Consider the following 20907-nt stretch of genomic DNA (forward strand, 5'->3'; position numbering starts at 1 on the left):
GGAGCTAAGATCCCACATGACTTGCGGCCAAAATATCAAAACATAAAACAGAAGCAATATTGTAATAAATTCAATAAAGACTTTAAAAATGGTCCACATCAAAAAAAAATCTTAAAAAAAATAAGAAAATATTTTACAGCAAATGCTAGACCAAAGTCATTTCATCCCCACTTACTTCAGTATGGATCTCATAAAGGATTAGTGTTCTTATAAAGGAGAGCCCACTGAGCTCCCTAGCCCCTTCTACTATGTGAGGACACAGCCAGGAAGGGCCAGCCATGAACCAGGAAGAGGGTCCTCACCAGAACACAACCCATGCTGGTACCTTGATCTTGGACTTCTAAGCCTCCAGAAATGTGAGAAATAAATTTCTGTTGTTTATATGCCATTTGATTTGTGGTATTTTGTTATAATAGTCCAAACAGACTAAGCTAACCTGTTAAGAAATATAGGTTGGAGAGACGGATGATGAGTGGTTTAAATCAAAGGGTAATACTTCAAGACCTACGTGAGTTTTGATGGAACTCTAATGTGACACTGAAGGACCATTCGCCAAAATGGGTAACCAGTCATAACAAGGGGCTGCTCCCCCCAAAGATTATATAAGTGAGAATGTTACATACACACCTTCCCACCACCATCACCAACCACCAAGCATAAGAAGGGAGGAAAATGTCAGATTGGAAAGATGATGGACACTTGGCTGGGACAAATCTTGACTCCACCACTTCCTAGTTGTGAGGCTAATAAATTTCATTTATTCCATTATTTCATTTTTTACGTGGAATAAATTTCATTCCACGTACAAAAATGGGGATAATAGTGTCTACTATGTACAGTTGGTATAAGGATTAAATTAAATGATGTATGTAAGGGCCCTAGCACAGTGGTGGACATGTAGTGGGCTCAAGATATTGTAATTTTTTTTTGAATTGTATTTTTTTTTATATTTTTATACAGCAGGTAAAATATTGTAATTTTTATTACATGATAATATTCACTATCATTGGGACTTCCCTGGTGGTCCAGTGGTTAAGACTCCATGATTCCAATGCAGGGGGAGTGAATTTGACCTCTGGTCGGGGCAACTAAGATCCCGCATGCCACGCGGCACGACCAAAAAAAAAAAAAATCATTATCATTAAGAAATCTTGGAGGGAACCTGGGAAGTTATGGTTTCCTTGTGAAATAGGCAGGCTAAACACTTAAAATTAACTTCAGAGAAGAATGGCAAGAAGGGTAAAACTTGACAAATGTAGTTAATTTTTGAGGAGTAAATAGCCTGTGATAAAAGGGAATTGCATAATATCATCCACTTTGAGACCTTAAGAAAACCTTTGACAGGTTTCCAAAGGAGAGGCTGAAATAAAAGTCGCATGAGATTGGAATGTTTTGTGAGGCAATAAGGAACTAGCTCAGCAGCAAAAACAATGGGGGGGGGGAGCCTGTTGATTCCAGTAGGGGGAGGGAACTCGAGGGTCCAAGTGACAGCTCCTGGAAAGGCAGTAGATGTGTGAAGGGTGTGGTAGCCACATTTCTAATTCTGGACTTCTCAGAGGAAACGCCTCCTCAGGAAGGTGGAGTCCTGTGCGCTTGAGGAATCTGGGCAAGAGGTAGTTAGGCGTCAGGCAACCATGGAGTTGACATCCATGAGAGGAAGCGGGGAAGGGGACTAACATTAATCTCACCATGACTGGGGCAAGCCACGTGCCAGGCACATTATCTCTTTAAGTCACCACAACCCGATGATAATAGTTATTACCTCCATTTTACAGAGGAGGAAACAGGCTCAAAGAGATCTTGTAATTCATGCCAATTCGCTCTGCTGGTGGGGGGGGGGCGGGGGCTGTCATAGACAACAATGCCCCAGCCAATAGGCTGAGGTCTACTGGGGTTCTGGCGCCTCTGTTCAACAAATGCTTGTTGAACACCTACTATGTGCCAGGCAGAGGGCCAGGTGCAGGAGATACAGTGGTGAGCAAAGACAGACAGCCCCCCTCTCATAGAGCAGAGCCTAACAAGGGAGTCAGAGGCAGCTCTTAGTCGAATAACACCACTAATGAAAATAAAAGTACAAAATGAGGCATTAGCTCATGTAACAGATGGACTCCTCTAGACCTGGGGTGCCACGTGTGCCATGGGGGAGAGTGGTCCCAGAGTTCACCTAGAATTGATTAGGAAAAGGAGTGGCGCAGCATTCCAAATTAGGCACCTGCACTTACAAGGGCTGTGGTCAAAGCCTCAAACAACACAAGTTCAGTGCGGCTTCCATTTATAGAGTGACTCAGCTGGGGGTGAGACGACGGTGGAGACACAGTCAGATTTCCATTCTGAAAAGTTCAATGCATTTTCACAGGAGTCACTGGGAGGCTTGGGCAGCCACAAGCAGAGCACTCTGGTGGGTTCTGGGACCCCAGCTGCACCCCACCTATATGAGGACAGTTAGGCTGCCTTAATAGAATGTTGGGAAGCAGGGACTGATGGACACAAGTAAACAGCCTGAATCCTCCAGCACATGTGTTAGGAAGGGGCTCACTGATATGTGTATGTGATCAGGTGGAGGGAGTATGCCGTAAAACCCCTAACAACACTTCTAACTAGCGATGGGTCTAGATCAGGGTCAGCAAACTACAGTCCAAGAGCCAAATCCAGCCAGCATCTATTTCTGTGCAGCCCACAAGCTAAGAATGGTTTTTAAATGGTTGGGAAAAATCAAAAGAAGACTAATACTTTGTGACACATAAAAATTATATGAAATTCACATTTCGGTGTCCATAAATAAAGTTTTATGGGAACACAGCCCTGCTCATTCGTTTACTATCCTCCATGGCTGCTTTCACGACACAGCGGCAGAGCTGTGCCACCGACACTGGGGTATTGCTGCAAAGCTAAAATTATTTATTATCTGGCCCTTTACAGAATAAGTTTGCCAGTCCTTGGTCTAGTCAGAAAAGCCTATAAATCTGAGCATGTGTTCAGACAACTGACAAATGATCTTTAGCAGGAACAAGTGCAAAGTAATGTACTTTGGGATAAAAATACCCAAACTATTTATAAAATGAAGACAGGGCTCTGAGCTGTGAGGTCACAACTCAGAACTAAGCACAATGGCAAGGACTGAAGGCAGCTAGAGTAATATTGTGTGAATTTCCTGCCCCAGACTATAAGAATCAGTATACAGTGTATGGAGTTGGTTATCTGACGACTTCCCTGGATGGGGGCCCAGGGAGTGATTTCAGTAAAACTAAACTAAAATTCAACTGAGAAGAAAGGCTATATTATTTTGCACTTTCACTTAACTGTTATATATAGATATCAACAGTCTGCATGTAATCTCGGGAAAAATTAGTGATAAAGATTTAGAATGTGTGGTGTGTATACAGGACTATTGCGGGATGGGTTATCAGCTAGACTTTGTCTTGTTCAACTTTATAGTTTAATTACTGGCATATGATAAGCATTCAAATAGTATTTATTGAATAAGAGGAAAGAAGAAAAGGAAGAAGAGAAGGAGGGAGGGAGGGAGGGAGAGGAGGGAGAGAGAGGAGAAAGGAGGGAAAGAAGTAGGAAACTGGGCAGAACCTACAGGGTTGGAAGGCTGAACAGGAGTTAGCCAGCCGCCGAGGATGAGGAAGAACACCCCAGCGGGAAAACAGGAGCATTTAAGAGGCCAGGAGAGCCCAAGAGGCCTGGAAATAGTATCACATAAAATCCCTGTCACCTTTGCTCTAGCTCTAAGGTAACTTGATTTCTCATATCACTGGTCCTGTGAAGGGGGCATCAGGAGAGGTGTATCCTTCAGGATAATTAAGTTATCAGCCACACAGGAATTTCCTCAGTCTCTCTGGGCAGTAGGGCGTACACCGATTTCTTCAGCCTAATCCTCAGGGGTAGTTTCCACAGCTGCAAAGCTTACCGAACTGACCTGGGACGTTGGAGGCTCTAACAGGGTCACTGGGGGCGCTACCTGGTGTGGCTGGCCTCCCTCTTGGACACCTCTGATCTCCTCCATTTCAGGGTAACAGGAGTCACATCCACAGAGTTCCCTGAGAACACCCAGCCCAGTGTGCTGCGGGCCCAAAAGGAATAAGGTGTCTTTCTCAAGTAAGATACTCTCCCGGCCCAGCAAAGACACAGCCAGCATTCAGGAATCTAAATATTCAGGGTTCCGGAATCTGTTCTCGCTGCGAGGTAAACTCATCCCAGTAAACTGAAAGTCCCATGCCCTGGGAATCCCCTCTGTCCCAAGCAAACCAGGACAGTTGGGCACCTGCCAGACGGGTTCCCCATTTACAATGGGTCTATTGGGGAGGGGGAAATTTCCCTCTCTATCCCTCTTGAATTCGTGTGGTTGGATTAATAATAAAATTAACGGAGAAAAAGAAACAAATTTTAATTCATGCCCATGGAGGACCCATAGAAATGAGACCTAAGAAGTAGCCAAAGCAGGCAGCTTTTATACTTTTTAGACAAACAAATTTGTAAGGAATTGACAGGACAAAGAAACTTAGGTTCTGGGTGCCCAATTAGTGAAGAATCAAAACAGAGTTTGGGCTTAGGGTAGTAAGCTAAAGAAGTAGTAAGATTTGTTTATATAGTCTTCTCAGCCCAAATTCCCTATCTTTGGCGATCAAGGTGTCCTATCTCCAGACGCAGGGAGTGCACCTTTCACATGAGAGATTTATTTTCTGCTTTCAGGAAGACAGAAGATTCAGAGTGTCCCTTCTTCTGTTGGCCATAAATTTAATTCAAAATAAATAATATGCCATTGAGGCGCATTTTGGGGTGGTCTACCCAACAGGTCTTTTTTTTTTTTTTTTGGCCACGCCATGTGGCACGTGGGATCTTAGTTCCCCGACCAGGGATGGAACACGTGCCCCCTGCATTGGGAGCTCGGAGTTTTAACCACTGGACTGCCAGGGAAGTCCCCCAACAGGCCTCTTGTCCTACTGTACCCCAGACCTCATGTGGGCCTGCTCCAGAGAGTCTGCTGCCTCAAGCCCGTCAACCAGAATGTGCAGAGTGGCTCCTTCTGGGTCAGGGGAAGGGACTGCATGGGCCGGCTGGGTCACTAGGGACAAAGGAGACCAAGAAACTGAGGAAAAGGGGTTCCCAAGGAACCTCAACTGTTGGAGAATTGGATCTAGGACTCCTGTCTTTTATCTGGTGTCTGTATGTGTGTCTGTGTAAATAATGAGGATTGAACAGTACCTGGTATCAGGGAAAATTTTCAACATTTGCAATGTTTGAAGATAGGGAGGAACTACTAAAGGGAAGGCTGCCTGAAACCCTATTTGTAAATGAGCAGAATGTGAGTTATTAAAATATAAATAACAAAGAGGAGAGTAAAACTTTGTTGCTCAGTATAAAACAGCTGTAATAATTGCAGTAACTTATATCTAATGACCATGTAGCATAGTGATTACAAGACATTATTGTGTCATGTAAATCATACACCAAGGATCTTTGTGATTAGGGTACTAAATTCTGCTCAGTCATGTGTGCACTGGTAGCCCGCTTAAAACCATTAAAGGTAATTTAGGTTGGCTTAGTCTGGCTTTTTGCTTCAGGGAATACAGAGGGTTAAACAGTAGGTGAACTTGTTTCATTTGATTCTAGGAGGACCAATATAAAGATACTTTTAAAAAAATTAAAGCCATCTTTATTTATAAAAGAATTCTGGGAAAAAGTCAAAGCATTTTGTAGATTTTAATCTAATTAATCCTCACAATAACCCCGGGAGGGAGTTCTTATACAATGGCCTTCATTGTTTAAAGCCACCAGTTGTCAGAGGCCACAAAAGAGTCACTTTGTCTGCAGTTGCTTCTCTGTCCCAGCTTAATTCATAAACGTTAGAATGTTCTTTGAAATAAGTCTAGTATAAACACAAACTGACTACTAGTGTATCAATAATCTCTAATCATTATGAGACACATTGACCTCACCAGTAAGAATTTCTTACAAATGACTTTACACACCAGCTTAAAGAAACAGAAATGTTTGTTAGAGGGGAATTTAAAGTCATGGATGAGCTCTCTATAACCAGAATATTTTCATCTATTAATCCACGTGTATTTACAGGGTTCCTGCTCTGAGCACGACGTTAGGTGCTATGGACACAAACAGAGCCTAGGATAGAAATAAAGGAATTTTAACAGTGAAACGTATGTGGTGGTGACCTAGAGGTCTAAGTGAGTCAAAACATGTTATTAATAAACCAAGGATGGAGTGTAGCAGTCCTCAGAAGGGACAGGCACAAGTGGAAGATATTTGAGGACCAGCATTTGTCTGTACCCCTGCTTTGCAGTTTGGTTCAGATGGCATGGTCTTTAACAGTTCTCACTAGTGAAGTAGGTAAGGGGACGCTTTCACATACAAAATCTCATTGGATTCTTACAGTGTCCCTATGAAATAGGTAGGACAAATATTATTTTCCACTGTTAACACACAAGAAAATAAGCTCAGCAATAGTACACTGCTAGAGATCATAGTGAATGAATGACCAAATTATAAGCTGAACCAGGCTCTACAAGTTCCACCCTCACCTTCAAGCTCCCTCAGCCCAGCCGCCACCTCCAGATTCCAAGACTGGTGTGCTTAGTTCTCAAATTACCGTCCCAGCTGGGACCTCATTATTCCCTCTCATTTCAGCCAGACGTGGTTAGAGAAACCCATGGGAATGTTTAATTTAAACACTAAGCAAAGACAAAAACAAAGATATGAAAACAATGAACTTGACTAAGTGTAGGTTTTGGCTCACAGGTTGGTGACAGGGTAGATGGTCTCCAGGGCCAGAGATCTTCTCCTTTATCTCCTCCCCGTCCAAGAAGGCAACTGCCTGTCCTCAGGCAATCTATTTCTGGTATTTCTTCTTCTTCCCTGGAGGAGGGGTTAAACTGAATCTCCAGCCTCTCTGTTACTAGAGTAACCCACAGAAAGAAGAAATGATTACGTTCACCATTCACCGCAGTGGTGTATCACATCACTAACCCTCGTTCATGCCCACCCAACAGCTTTCATCCCCTCCTGAAAAAGATAAGGGAACACATTCCAAAATCATCCTATGGGAACCTCCTATCGCCACATATTCCAATGGAGAAAGGAGTTCTCATGATGCGGAATATACAGCATTTGAACCTGTCAACTAAGTAGATGAAGCACCTTTTCCACGTTTCAGTTTTAAAAAAATTTTTCCACTTTTTTTCCCTCCATTCCCAAGAGGGATTTCACCGGACAATGCAGAGGTCTCCAGGTGCTGGCAAATCTTTCATATATGAAACAGGGATCTCTCCTGATATACCGCAAGAAGTCTAGATGCTTTTTTGCAGATCATTCCATTTTTATGCAGAAAGAAACCGAGAGGGACAGTGTAGAGTGATGGTTAAGAGCTTGAGCTCTGAAACCAAACTGATCGGGAACTGAGTTCCTGCTCTGTTTGCTAGCTTCACGACTGTGGCCAAGTTACTTAATCTCCCTGAGGTTCCATGTCTCCACCTACTTAAAAAAATAGTAATAGCTGACATTGATTGAGCACTTACTATGTGCTAGGAACTAGGTATGCTAAGTTTTACATGCTTTACATCCATTAACCCTCATCATGGCCCTGTGAAGCAGGTACCATTATCATCCCCACTTCATAGGTATGAAAATTGAAGCACGAAGAGGTTAAATAGTTTGCCAGAAATTATACGACTCTCAGATGTAAAGCCAGGATTCTAACACAAGCAGTCTGACTCCAAGACCCATGCTTTGAATCAATACCTTCTTCATAGTGATGTTGTAAGGATTAAATGAGCTCAGATAAATCAGGTCCCCTGCATAGTGCCTGGCACATAAACAAGCCTTAAGTAAATGTTAGCTGTAGTATTATTTTTAGCACTGTCATTTGTTCTAAGAGATATCTGGGCCAGAAAACAGGTTTTGACATAGGGTATTTTGTATCTATTCCAGTTAACTGCCCCAAGATATGCGTCCTGCAGTTAAAATGACAGGCCTCTGTTATTACCTAAACAATCTGTGTATTATGGGTTACCTGGTTAAGAGATAGCCTAAATCGTTGACAACTTTTTCCATTTGCCCATGCAGAAAAGCTCTTCATACTAAAAAGAAGTATTAAGTCTCTTATAAAAGAATGGCATACTGAACAAGAGCTAGCAGAATTGCAGGCAGTACTCAGCTTATAAATCGGTTGTGTTTCAAAAGTTGGTTTGTCTACTGTTATAAACTCTGAATACATAGACATAAGGTTGAAAATGGTGGTTACATTCCAAGACTATTCATAGAAGTCTATTTATTTAGCCCATTTTAAAGTTCAATGATAGAAACCATGCCACTAGCCCAAGGCAGGCCTAGGAACAAGAGCCCATGTGATAAAAGACTAAGAAAGGTATCTTTCCTGGTACAGAGGAAAGTTGACATAGACTATATTAGCCATCTATTGTTGTGTAACGAAGTACTCCAAAACTTACCATATTAAAACAATAAACATTTATCATCTCAGAGTCTCTGTGGGTCATCTGAGAGTGGATTATCTGGGTGATTCTGCTCAGGACCTCTCATGAGGTTTCAGTCAGCATCACCCAAGCTACAGTCACCTGAAGGCTTTACTGGGGCTGCAGGATTCACTTCCAATATGGCTCACTCATATGGCTGTTGGCAGGAGGCCTCAGTCCCTCATCATGTGAGCCTTTCCACAGGGCTGCTTGAGTTCCTCATGACATGATAGCTCTGGCTTCCCTAGGTACCAGTGATCCAAGAGTGAGAACAAGAAGGTAGCTGCAATGCCTTTTATAACCTAGTCTTGTAAGTCACACACTGTCACTTCACCCATATTCTGTTCATAATGAGCCACAAGTTATACATTAAGAGCAGCCCACACTCAATGGGAAGGGGAATTAAGCTCTACCTATTGATGGGAAGCATATCACAGAATTTGTGGACATAACCTTAAAATACCCTATAGTTTTTGTTGTCCTCCCATTACTCTCTCTAGGTACTCAGTAGACAAAATAGTAAAAATAACCCGGGGTGCAGAGCTGCAGAGTTGACTGTAAATACCCCTCAAAATCCATGCTCTTGCCTCATCTTGCTTTAAAAACATCTATCCCCATTCCTTAAATGGAATGTCATTTGCAAAATGTATACTAAAGAGTGATCACATTCCTGAAATACTTGCTCTATTCATTTGTATCTCTCATTAGTAGAATTTCAGGCAATATAACAAACTAAAAGTAAAAACAACAAATAAACTACTCCCAATCTGGGTGGATTAAGATATTTGGAATTAAGAAAGCAACATTCAGGAAACTTTCTCCCTTCTGTCGAAAATGACCTGGGTCCCCTGGTTATTGATCTCTGACCCCCAGTTCCCTAGACCTGACCCCCATGGCTGCAGCTCTCCAGGAATATTGTGGGCATTCAAAAGTGATGGATTGCCCTGGATTCCAAAAACAGTTGCTGCTCTTGCACCAAAGACATGCAAGATTCTAAAGTATCATCCGGATCTTCAGAGGAAAATGATGTTTCATATGACTTTCTATTGTACTTTTTGTAACTTGAAATTTGGTAATTCATGTAGACTGTTGTCAAAATACATTTATAATCATTGGATAAATGAGAGTTTGCACTGTAATTCAACTCCAAGTAGAAGCTAGAGGCTTGATCTATGAGTTCTTCTAACAGTGTTGTTGTTGTTTTAAATCTTGAGTGCCCATTTGAGAATATGATGAAAGCTAAGGGACTTACTCAAGGAAATACATATACCCACAAAATTTTGCACATAATTTTAAGGCCTCCGAATCCCCTAAGACCCATCCAGGGAATCGCCGGAGAAGCGGGAGGGGGGGCTTACGGTCACTTCATTTTGTCCTTAAAATGTAGATCTAAATTAGAAGCTACTACTAAAAACTTAATTCTTTTTAAATCTTGTTGTTAAACAAAACCAACGGCCAGTACAGATACCTCTACTAGATTTTCTGTGCTGGGGTTTAGTCCATACTGTAAATACCTTGGAGGCAAAAGGAACCTGGAGGTGAGCACACAGAGGACAACACACATTTGCTGAAAAAAACAGTAATATAACGCAGGACATAGAACTGCTGACGACCACAAGCCTTGCCCTCTCCAAGCTGACCTGACTGTGCAGCAAATTCTGCCAATTTGCCAGAGAGGCAGCGATTCGAGGAGACAAAAGCGGCTCAGCAACCCACTTAAAAGAAAACGCTAAATTCGTTTTCTGCCGAGCATCCGAAACCTAAATCCCAGCCCAGGATTCTCTAGGCCCTCCTTCGGTGGAGCGAACTCCCGGCAGCAACGCCCAGCCCCGGGTGGGCGGGACCACTCGAATCTACCCACTTAGCCCGCGGACTCCAGCTCCATCCGCTCATGCCTCGCAGCCTCGGGAAGTGGAAGGGCCGCGCGGGAGACAGGGGCTTCGCCTGTGAGTGTCCCCCTGGCAGAGGCGCGCCCGCGGGATCCGCATCCAGGAGCGGGACGAGGGGCGCCCCTGTCCCGTCCCTCGCAGGCGCCCCAGCCCAGCGCGCAGGGCCTGCGTGTCCTCGTGCCGACCCCTCCCTCGCGCGCCTCGCCCGCGGCTGCTCCGGCGCACGCGCGCGGCCTCGCGCAGGGCGGGGAGGGGCGGCGGCCGCGGGCTCCCGACACCGAACCTGTCAGACCCGGGGAGCCGGCCTGGAGCTGTGGGCGCCGCAGGCGCGAGGACGGCCCCGCTGCCCCGCAGCCCCGGGCAGGGCTGTGCGTGCCTGCCCCGCCGAGCCGGCCGGGGGCAGGGAGATGACCGGCGGCACCGCGGCGGCGCCCCAGGTAGAGCGCTCCCCCCTTTCGGAGCCCCGGCTCCCCCGCCGCCCCGGGCTTCGGAACTTGTGGGCTTTGTTGGGGCGCCTTTAATTTATACTGAGTTTCGTTTTCTACAGGATGGGGAGGGACGCGCGGCAGTGCCATCGGGAACTGGCACTCGGGTGAAGTAGGAGCCGCCGGCTGTCCGCCTGCACCGAGCCGTTCGGCGCCGCGGCCGCTCAGCCTCTGCCATGGCCGGATCCGGCGTGTGGAAGCGCCTCAAATCTCTGCTGAGGAAGGATGATGCGCCGCTGTTTTTAAATGACACCAGCGCCTTTGACTTCTCGGACGAGGTGGGGGATGAGGGGCTTTCTCGGTTTAACAAACTTCGAGTTGTGGTGGCCGACGATGGTTCTGAAACCCCGGAAAGGCCTGTTAACGGGGCGCACCCGGCCCTCCAGGCCGACGATGATTCCTTGCTGGACCAGGACTTACCTTTGACCAACAGTCAGCTGAGTTTGAAGGTGGACCCCTGTGACAGCTGCAGCAAACAGAGAGAGTTGCTGAAGCAGAGAAAGGTGAAAACCAGATTGACCATTGCTGCCGTTCTTTACTTGCTTTTCATGATTGGAGAACTTGTAGGTGAGTTGTGTTGCCAACTCACTTTCCATTTACCTTGCCTGGAGAGTCTTTGTCAAGCTGTAGTTACACATAACTTGGCGTTTAAACTTTCTTTTTAGGAAGCTTGTTATTTATCAATATACTGATCTGGTGATGTGAAAAGGTCCTCACGGTTCCAAAGTGCAGATCAACCTAGGTACAACAAACTTCCAAAGATAACTCTGACCTTTTCTTCTAATTCTCCAAACACTGTGTCATCTACTGTAAAGTTAAGGACATTATCTTCATTATATATCATGTAACTTACTCTTTAAAAAAAAAAACCTGATAAAACACCAGGTTAATTTTTGCAATGTTTAAAATAGTAAATGATTCTAAAATTATTTAGAATCATAAGATTTTACAGTATGAAGGGACCTTACTGAACCACCTTTTTCTTTTTTAAGAGATCGGAGGGCCCAGAGGTTAAATATTAATAAATTATGAGGACACTTAAGTGGGTAATTGAAGAGCTACATGTACAGTCCCATAGTCTTGATTTTTTTCCCTCTACATTTGAATTAAGTGGTCTCTTACTATTTCCTTTTGTATTTATATTCAAGAAATTTGCAAAGCTAAATAATGCTAACTAACCTCACCATTTTTCATTATAAGGAGGCTCTGAAGGCCAGAAGGCTCCCCTGGGTTTTATAGAACTTGGTTTTATTTTTCATTTTTTAATTATTCAAGTAATGCAATCTGATTATAAAATACATGCTCAGTTTAGATATTAATTTCAGAGTCACATTAGTGTAACTGCTAACTTCTTTTAGTGACAGTTGATAAAGTGACATTAAAGCAGGGAGATTATTCTCCTGTGTTTTCTTTTTTTTTTTTTTTTTTTGGCCACACCACGTGGCTTCTGGGATCCTAGTTCCCGGATCAGTGACTGAACCCGGCCCCTCGGCAGTGAAAATGCAGAGTCCTAACCACTGGACCACCAGGGAATTCCCTCCTCTGTTCTCTTAATGATGAACCATGACAAGAACAAAGGTGGCAGTCCAGATTTAAGATGCTAGCTGGAGGTTATGTGCAGGAAAATTATATACATTTCCTACCTCTTTTCATACCACTTCTCGCCAGTGCTCACTTCAGCCATGCTGGCTTTCTTTCTCCCTGTGACTCACAAAGCTCTTTTCCTGCCCATAAGACCTTCAGACTGAGTGGTTTCTCTGCCTCTGGCTTTCAAACTTTTTTGACTTCGCTATAGTAAGAAATACACTTAACATTGTGACCCGTGTAGGCATGCATGCATATGTATGTAGGTATGTACACACACATATACATTTGTATAAATATATGAATAACTAAAACAAAAATTTTACTTCATGTGATGTGTTCTACTGTTTTTTCAATTATGGTCCCAGCCCACTTAATTGATTTCATGGTCTACAAATGGGTCACGGCCTGCAATTTGAAAAGCACTGCTTTGTATGGACTGCCTTTTCCCAAATCTTCTCTTGGCTGCCTTCTTGTCATTCATGTTCATCTCAAAAGATACCTCTTAGAGACCTTTCCAACTGCCTAAAGTCAGCCTCTTTTCTCCCCTGTTCCTTCCCCAACTTTAAAAGCCCTCAGCACCTGAGATTATCTTGTTTGTATATTCACTTGTTTAATATCAGTGTCCACTGAAATATAAGCTGAATTACCAGCACCTAGCACAATGACTAGCACAGAGTAAACACTCAATAAAATTTTGTTTAATTAATTAATAATTGCTGTTAGAGAATTATAAATGTTTAAGCTATGAAGAAATTAAAGACAGAAGTGAAGCTGAGATCAGATAAGGCATGGTCAGCAGATTAAGAGTCAATGACTTGGGGCTTCCCTGGTGGCTCAGTGGTTGGGAATCCGCCTGCCAATGCAGGGAACATGGCTTCAAGCCCCAGTCCGGGAAGATCTCACATGCTGCAGAGCAGCTAAGCCCGTGCGCCACAACTACTGAGCCTGCGCTCTAGAGCCCGTGAACCACAACTACTGAAGCCCATGCGCCTAAAGGCCGTGCGCCTAGAGCCCGTGCTCGCAACAAGAGAAGCCACCGCAATGAGAAGCCCGCTCGCCACAACTAGAGAAAGCCCGCGTGCAGCAACGAAGACCCAATGCAGCCATAAATAAATAAATAAATAAATTTATTTAAAAAAAGAGTCAATGACTTGCCCAAATTCACAGTTAGAATATTGAGTCATTCAGACTTAGTGATTCTTGAAGTTAATATTTAATATTTGAAGTTAAAATCACATTAATCACAATTTCCCCCTTAAAATTAGAGTTTACACCTATAAAAATTACTAAGATATAATTGTCCTGACTTACCATTATTTAAATCTCTTACTTGGTAAATGATGTTTTGTGAAAGCTACAATAAGTATTCCCTTTCAAATACTAACTTTATTTTCAAATATGAAAATCTTTTGTTAAATACTGTAGAGATGCTAGTACTTAGAATAGACATTAACAATATTATTCAGAATGTTACATAGAATTAAATTGTATACAGTAGAGCATTTATTAAAGTGTGTCAAAAGCACTTAGAAATAAAGCATCTTATGTAGGAAGTATGGAGTAATTTTTAAAATGAAGTATTTTAAAGATCTGAAAGGGGAAACTTGATTTTGAATCTTGGATTTGCTCTGAGACCTTAGGCAAAGTCAATTCTTTCCATTCAGCAAGTACTTTTTGAGTACTTACTATATACAATGGAGAACAAAAGTTATGCTCCCTACTATCTAAAACAATCTAATGTTTGGAGGACATCATATCTTCCTGTAGTAGTGGAGGACACAGGTATTAAACACACAAGTAAATTTAAAATTCAAATGGTCTTAAGTACTATGAAAAAAAAGAACAAGATACTATAAGACATAGTAACCAGCAGGACATGGTTTATGTATAAGCCACATACAGTTAAACCAAAAAAAGAATATTAGGAGTTACTTGAGCAAAGGGAATGGAGGAAGATTTTTTCGACCAAAGAGAACAGCAAGTTCAAAACTCCTAAAACCTTCAATTCTTTAAGAGGATCTAAAAAGACCAGATTAGCCAGAATGTAGTAAGAGGGAAAGAGACAGGGGGACCAGACCAGGGAGGTCATGATAGACCATATTAAATGAGTTCAGTCTTTAATTCTAAGTACAATGGGGAGCCAGTGACTGCTTTGGAGTGGAGATTGACATGATGGGATTTATCTTTTTAAAAGATTACTCTGACTCTTATATGGAGAGTGGATTGGAGGGTACAAGAGTGGAAGCAAGTATACTTTTGCAGAGGTCCAGACAAAAAATGATTATGGCTTGAACTAGAGTGGATGGAGAAAAATGTACTGATTGAGAAACATTCTAGAGGTAACAATGGCAAAATGGCTAATGGTTTGAATGTGAGAGTTGATGGGAGAGCAGTAACAGGAATGATTCTGAAATTTCTTACCTAAGCAGCTGAGCGTATGGAAATGTATGTCAGTTATGAACCAGGGAGAAAATACAGAGCAGGATTTAAGCATGGGCTCAAGGGTTGTTTTAGGCATGTTAAGTATCATATGTATGTGAAATAGACAAGTAAAGATGTCTAGTGAGCTGTTATATATAAGTCTGTCATTCAGAAGGGAGGTCAAGGCAGAGAGAGAAACAGTATGTAATGCCATAGCAATAGAAAAAATTATCTAGAGAGCCCCAGTTTTGAGGAACTACAACGTTATAAGTCAGGCAGAAGGCAAATGGGTATCCCAGAACTGAAGAAAAGAGTATTTCAAAATGGAAATAAGTAAGTTAAAGCTGCTGAGAGGCCTGATAAGATGAGAACTAAAATATCCTTTGGATTTAGTAACAGTTATTGATTGCTTTAACAGCTGCATTTTATTGGGAATGAAAAAGCTTAAAGAATGAATGCAAATAGACTTCCAGGTAAAGATGGCAAATGAACTCATGCATCTAGTTGTACTCTCTTAAACTACAATAAAAGGATTTAAAAAATACACACACACACATATATGTATACACACACACATATATATACATATACATGTAAATATATATCCACATATATATATGGAATATATATATATATATATCTCCACACAGATGGGGAAAACTGGAGAGGAGACTCTAGCAACACAAACTAGAAAGGAATCAGGTAAAAGAGGTACTGACTTGACCCAAGAAAGCCAACTCCTAAACAAGCAGTGGGGAAAGCCAAGAACCAATCTAGTTTACACTAATGCATCAGAAACACCTAGATAACTTATTAAAACACAAATTGCTGGAACAGAGTTTCTAATTAAGTAGGTCTGGGGTAGGGTAGGGCCTGAGAATTTTCTAACAAGTTCCCAGGAGATGCTGATACTTTTGACCCAAAGGACTACAATTGAGAAGTACACTAGAGAATCCTAAGCAGGCCCAGAATTGGTTGTACCAGGTACCCCTATAAGTGTGGGTAAAGAGGAAGGCTAAAATAAGGAAAGTTCATTAAAACCTATTTAAGAGCCAGTCAGATATAATAGTATAATAACACAATAAGTATCCACAGAGATAAAATAAGATCATGAATCTGTGAAACAAGAATAGGCTACTTTTTAAAAGAAATTCAGAGTAGAAAAAAGTGCTTTTGAATAATACAAACATTTAAAAAAAATTTTAACTCCAAACAAATTAGAAGGTGAATTAAGGTCATCTCTCACAGAATATAGCAAAAAGAGAAGATAATAGGAGAAAAAAAGGCAAGAAAATTAGTATATTAGTTCAAATTACAAATAATAAGAGTCTGGGGAATAGAGAAAGCAGAAGGAAAGAAGTTATCAACAACATAGTTTAAGAAATTTCCGGGGGCTTCCCTGGTGGCGCAGTGGTTGAGAATCTGCCTGCCAATGCAGGGGACACGGGTTCGAGCCGTGGTCTGGGAAGATCCCACATGCCGCGGAGCAACTAAGCCCGTGCGCCACAATTACTGAGCCTGCGCGTCTGGAGCCTGTGCTCTGCAACAAGAGAGGCCGCGATAGTGAGAGGCCTGCGCACCGCGATGAAGAGCGGCCCCCACTCGCCGCAACTAGAGAAAGCCCTCGCACAGAAACGAAGACCCAACACAGCCAAAAATAAAAATAAATAAATAAATAAATAAATAAAAGAAATTTCCCCAGGGACTTCGCTGGTGGCACAGTGGTTAAGACTCCACGCTCCCAATGCAGGGGCCCAGGTTTGATCCCTGGTCAGCGAAATAGATCCCACATGCATGCCGCAACTAAGAGTTTGCATGCCACAACTAAGAAGCCCACATGCCGCAACTAAGGAGTCCGCCTGCTGCAACTAAGACCTGGCACAACCAAATAAATAAATAAAATTTTTTTTTAAAAAAAGAGAATCCTTTCTAAAAAAAAAAAAAGGAAAAGAAATTTCCCCAGAACTGAAGGGTATACAATCCAGATAGAAAGAGTCAGTAGGGCTTCCCTGGTGGTGCAGTGGTTAAGAATCTACCTGCCAATGCCAGGGACACAGGTTCGAGCCCTAGTCTGGGAAGATCCCACATGCCGCAGAGCAACTAAGCCCAGGCGCCACAACTGTTGAGCCTGTGCTCTAGAGCCCACAAGCCACAACTACTAAGCCCGTGCACCACAACAACTGAAGCCCGCACACCTAGAGCCTGTGCTCTGCATCAAGAGAAGCCACCGCAATGAGAAGCCTGTGCACTGCAACGAAGCGTAGCCCCCACTCTCTGCAACTAGAGAAAGCCCGTGCACAGCAACGAAGACCCAACACAGCCAAAAAATAAATAAAATAAATTTTAAAAAAGAGTCAATAAAAGCCCAAATTGGATGAAAATAATCCCACACCAGGTACATCATTGTAAAATTTCAGAACACAGGATACACACTTATTATTGCTTCAGGCAGCTGCTGTGTTATTAAACAATTGCCTCTGATTGTTTTTGACAAACACTGACCAGGGTTTGCACCAAGGCCAAGCTCCAAGTCAAGTCAAATAAAAAGAGCCTTGCAAGTATAGTCTCCCAGGGAACCACCAGACAGGTCAAATAATGACAATTTCCTGGCAATGGAGCTTTTAAGGAGCTCTAACGCCATCCTATTCCTTGCAGTGGCTGCCAGACTGAGGTTTTCACTGTGGTTGCTGCTTGTTAGTTTTCAAGGCTACCATAGAACTGAAGAGGGGGAGATTGGGTATAAGGCAAGTTAAAATGCCACAGAGCTAGTGAGCTTCTTACCAAGATTCAGCCTTTTTCCTTGAATAAATGCTACCTGTATCAGTCTTTGTTTAATTTCCATAGTTTTCAGAATGCTGATTTGGACAATTTTTGCCCATGTCCTTTCGGCTTTTATGGAGGAGATGATTTTCATAGGTCCTTACTCTGCTGTTTTTGCTGGTGATCATCACATGTGGCTCTTCAGGTTAACAAAAATTAAGTAAATTCAATTCCTTAGTTGCACTAGCCGTATTTCAAATTCTCAAAAGCCACCTGTGACTAGTGGCTGCTCCATTGGCCAGCACAGATAGAACATTTCCATCATCTCAGTTTTATTGCACAGTGTGGCTTTAGGGTATTATCCTTATTTTATAGATGAGTAAACTGAAGCTCAAAAATGGTAAGTAACTTTCTCAGTCTCTGAGATTTCAAAGCCCCATGTTATTAACCGCCAAGCTGTATTTTCTGTCAGTGATTCCAGCTTTTTCACGTAAGGGAATACATAAAAAATGATATTTCAATAGAGCACACTGGAGTAAATGGATGTGACTACAAGATCACCAGCCCCAGTTCTCCTGCTGCTCTTGGCTCTGCATACCCATCCCAGGAATAGTGGAATCAACAGCTCAGCACACTTATGTGTCACAACATCCTGATCATGAAGTTCTGCTATACATTATAACAGTAATTCTCAGTGTGGTTCCAAGACCAGAAGCATCAACATCACCTGGGAACATGTTAGAAATGTAAACTGTCAGGCCCCATCTAGACCTACTGAATTAGAAGTTCTGGGAGTGGGGTCAAGAAGTCTATAGTTTAACAAAACTTCCAGGTGATTCTGATATACATAAAAGTTTGAATACCCTGTATTATATTATAAAAACTTATTCTATGGTGCTAGGAAAATTGGTTGACCATAATGGTCATAAATAAATACATATATATGTATATATGTACACGTATTCTATATATATTATGTATATATATATACACACATATATAAAATACATAAATATACATATACACACATACCCACATATATGAAATATACACATTATTATTATGTATAATAATACATAACACTGGAAAACTAATACAAAAAATTGTATTCTAAATACCATCTTTTATCCCTCTATTAGGAGACATTGCTGTTTATATCTAAGAGAATCAGTTAATTCTTATCTTTTGTTTTGAACTAATGAACATTTTGTGAATTTCTTCAGTTTATGTTCAAACCCGCCCAAATAAGTGAATACCTACCTTTTATTCAGCTTTATTGTAATATTTAGATATGGCAGTTATTAATTTCACTAATAGTAGAATTAGTAGGTTGAGTAAAAGCTGCATTGCTAAAACACAAAACTTCTCTTTGTGTCAGCCCCCATTTAGTGGCTCTTAACTTTTTTAAGGTCATTTACTCCTCAGAGAATCTGTTCCTGGAAATGGACATCTTCACCAGAAAACAATATATGCATAGTTAATGTTTTGTATAAAATTTCAGGATACCTTGACTTAATTGCAATAGGATAAGTATTTAGTTAACTTTAGTTAGAAGTTCATGTTTTGTAGGATGCTGCATATTTTTGGTTTGATTACTTATGTTTATTATTTTAATTAATTTATTCCTTCTTTCCTGTCACCCTTACTCTAAGGTGGATACATTGCAAATAGCCTAGCAATCATGACAGATGCACTTCATATGTTAACTGACCTAAGTGCCATCATACTGACCCTGCTTGCTTTGTGGCTATCTTCAAAATCACCAACCAAAAGATTCACCTTTGGATTTCATCGCTTAGGTAGGTAATTGGGCGTTTCTTTGGTTTATAAAATTTTATAGTAAAACCACAATGAACTATAACCTTTGATTAACTGAAATCTTTCTGGTGATAGTCTGTTTGAACAAAGCAAATGAAAATAGACAAATAAGATTCATTCAGATATATATCTTCCAGGGTACATTCAGTTCAGTCAGCTAAATAGTTTATACATATAAAATTATATGGTAATCAGGGACTTACCTGGCGATCCAGCAGTTAACACTCCACACTTCCATTGCAGGGGTCATGGGTTCGATCCCTGGTCGGGGAACTAAGATCTCACATCCCACATGCCGCATAGCGTGGCCAAAAAAAAAAATTATATGGTAATCATTAATCTTCAAATGTTGTTCCCTGTGTCCTGAAGGTGTTAACAGAAAAAAAGTTTACCTTCAGTTTATCGAACCAAGCAAAACTACATGGATTTAATTCATCAATGAGCATTAGCTTTTCTTTCACTTAAGGTATTCCAACCAAAGCGACTTATAGCCCAGGTTTTAGGCACTACTATAATATGTATAACATACTGTATGGCTGACCTTCATTGTGGCCATTAACTGTAAATGCTAACAAAGATTCTTTGCTTGACCAAACCTTTGTCAGTCTCCTGAGCTGTCTCCCAAGCCCATCTCTGTACTTCCTTGTAAAATCTAGTTTTAGGAAGAACCTTGCCAAACCAATTTAACAGAACCTCCATTCTCAATATTTGATGGGTTATTCCCCGGTGATGTCTCATCACCCTGGCCTGTTTTCAACAAGGCTTCCCTATACCAATCTTGACAGCTTCCCCCACCTTTATTAAAGTCTTCTTGACCATGTTTTAATAAGTGTCATTGAATTTTTTTTCTTTAACAGTGCACACATATTTATATTTTCCTATTTTGAACAAATATTAATATTTAATTAAGAGAGGTTAAAATCATACATTGTTATCCACACAACTCTTCTTGCCATGTTAGTGGGTTTTTTTATTTTTACTTATTGTTAAAATACATATAAAACAATTACCTGAATTAGTATATGAAGTGCCATATGACCAATTTTTGGGTTTGCTTAGAACCCAAAACTTGATTTAGGCAGCTTCAGCAAAACCTGTCTTAAAGAACCAGAATTAACATCTTGTAGTTTTATTTTGTGGAGACACTGACACTCTTGGCTAATATTTCAATCAGTTCCTCCCCTTCTTTGTTACTTTTTAGCCTAATCTTAACTCAACATCTAGGTCTCCTATAATTTAGTAGCTGGGTCTTCTAGTGTAAAACTTGACATTTTACCTGAATGGCTGTATTCCAAGTAGCTATCCAGGTCATAAGTTTGGGAAATTATCTGGCATCCCCATTTCTTAGCACCCTCAGCTGCTGTACAAGAGCAGTAAAGCCCTGAGTGAGGTCTTTCTGTTATTTGTTAAGCAGCTGAATAACACATAATGCATTTGGATGTGTTCATAAAAAAA

General features: G+C 41.5%; 2 protein-coding genes across 3 annotated transcripts in view; one reads left to right on the forward strand and one right to left on the reverse strand.

The window, feature by feature from the left end:
* Window positions 1–10438, reverse strand: part of BLOC1S6 (biogenesis of lysosomal organelles complex 1 subunit 6) — a 54558-nt gene extending 44120 nt beyond the window's left edge. The window contains exons 1-3 of the mRNA XM_036842566.1: window positions 10354–10438; window positions 8469–8736; window positions 6761–6919 (exon numbers count right to left, since the gene is read on the reverse strand). The gene's annotated coding sequence lies outside the window, so the exon portion shown is untranslated. The remainder of the gene's footprint in view (window positions 1–6760; window positions 6920–8468; window positions 8737–10353) is intronic.
* Window positions 10340–20907, forward strand: part of SLC30A4 (solute carrier family 30 member 4) — a 30443-nt gene continuing 19875 nt past the window's right edge. Inside the window, exons 1-3 of one of the 2 annotated variants that reach the window (XM_036842564.1) lie at window positions 10340–10438; window positions 10929–11433; window positions 19287–19433. In XM_036842564.1, the coding sequence (XP_036698459.1) occupies window positions 11043–11433; window positions 19287–19433 (538 nt within the window). In that variant the 5' untranslated portion in view covers window positions 10340–10438; window positions 10929–11042. Of the gene's footprint in view, window positions 10439–10652; window positions 10819–10928; window positions 11434–19286; window positions 19434–20907 lie in introns of those variants that run through there. The other variant, XM_036842563.1, reaches the window with a different exon arrangement.

Source organism: Balaenoptera musculus, chromosome 2 (assembly GCF_009873245.2).
Source record: "Balaenoptera musculus isolate JJ_BM4_2016_0621 chromosome 2, mBalMus1.pri.v3, whole genome shotgun sequence".
Taxonomy (NCBI): domain Eukaryota; kingdom Metazoa; phylum Chordata; class Mammalia; order Artiodactyla; family Balaenopteridae; genus Balaenoptera; species Balaenoptera musculus.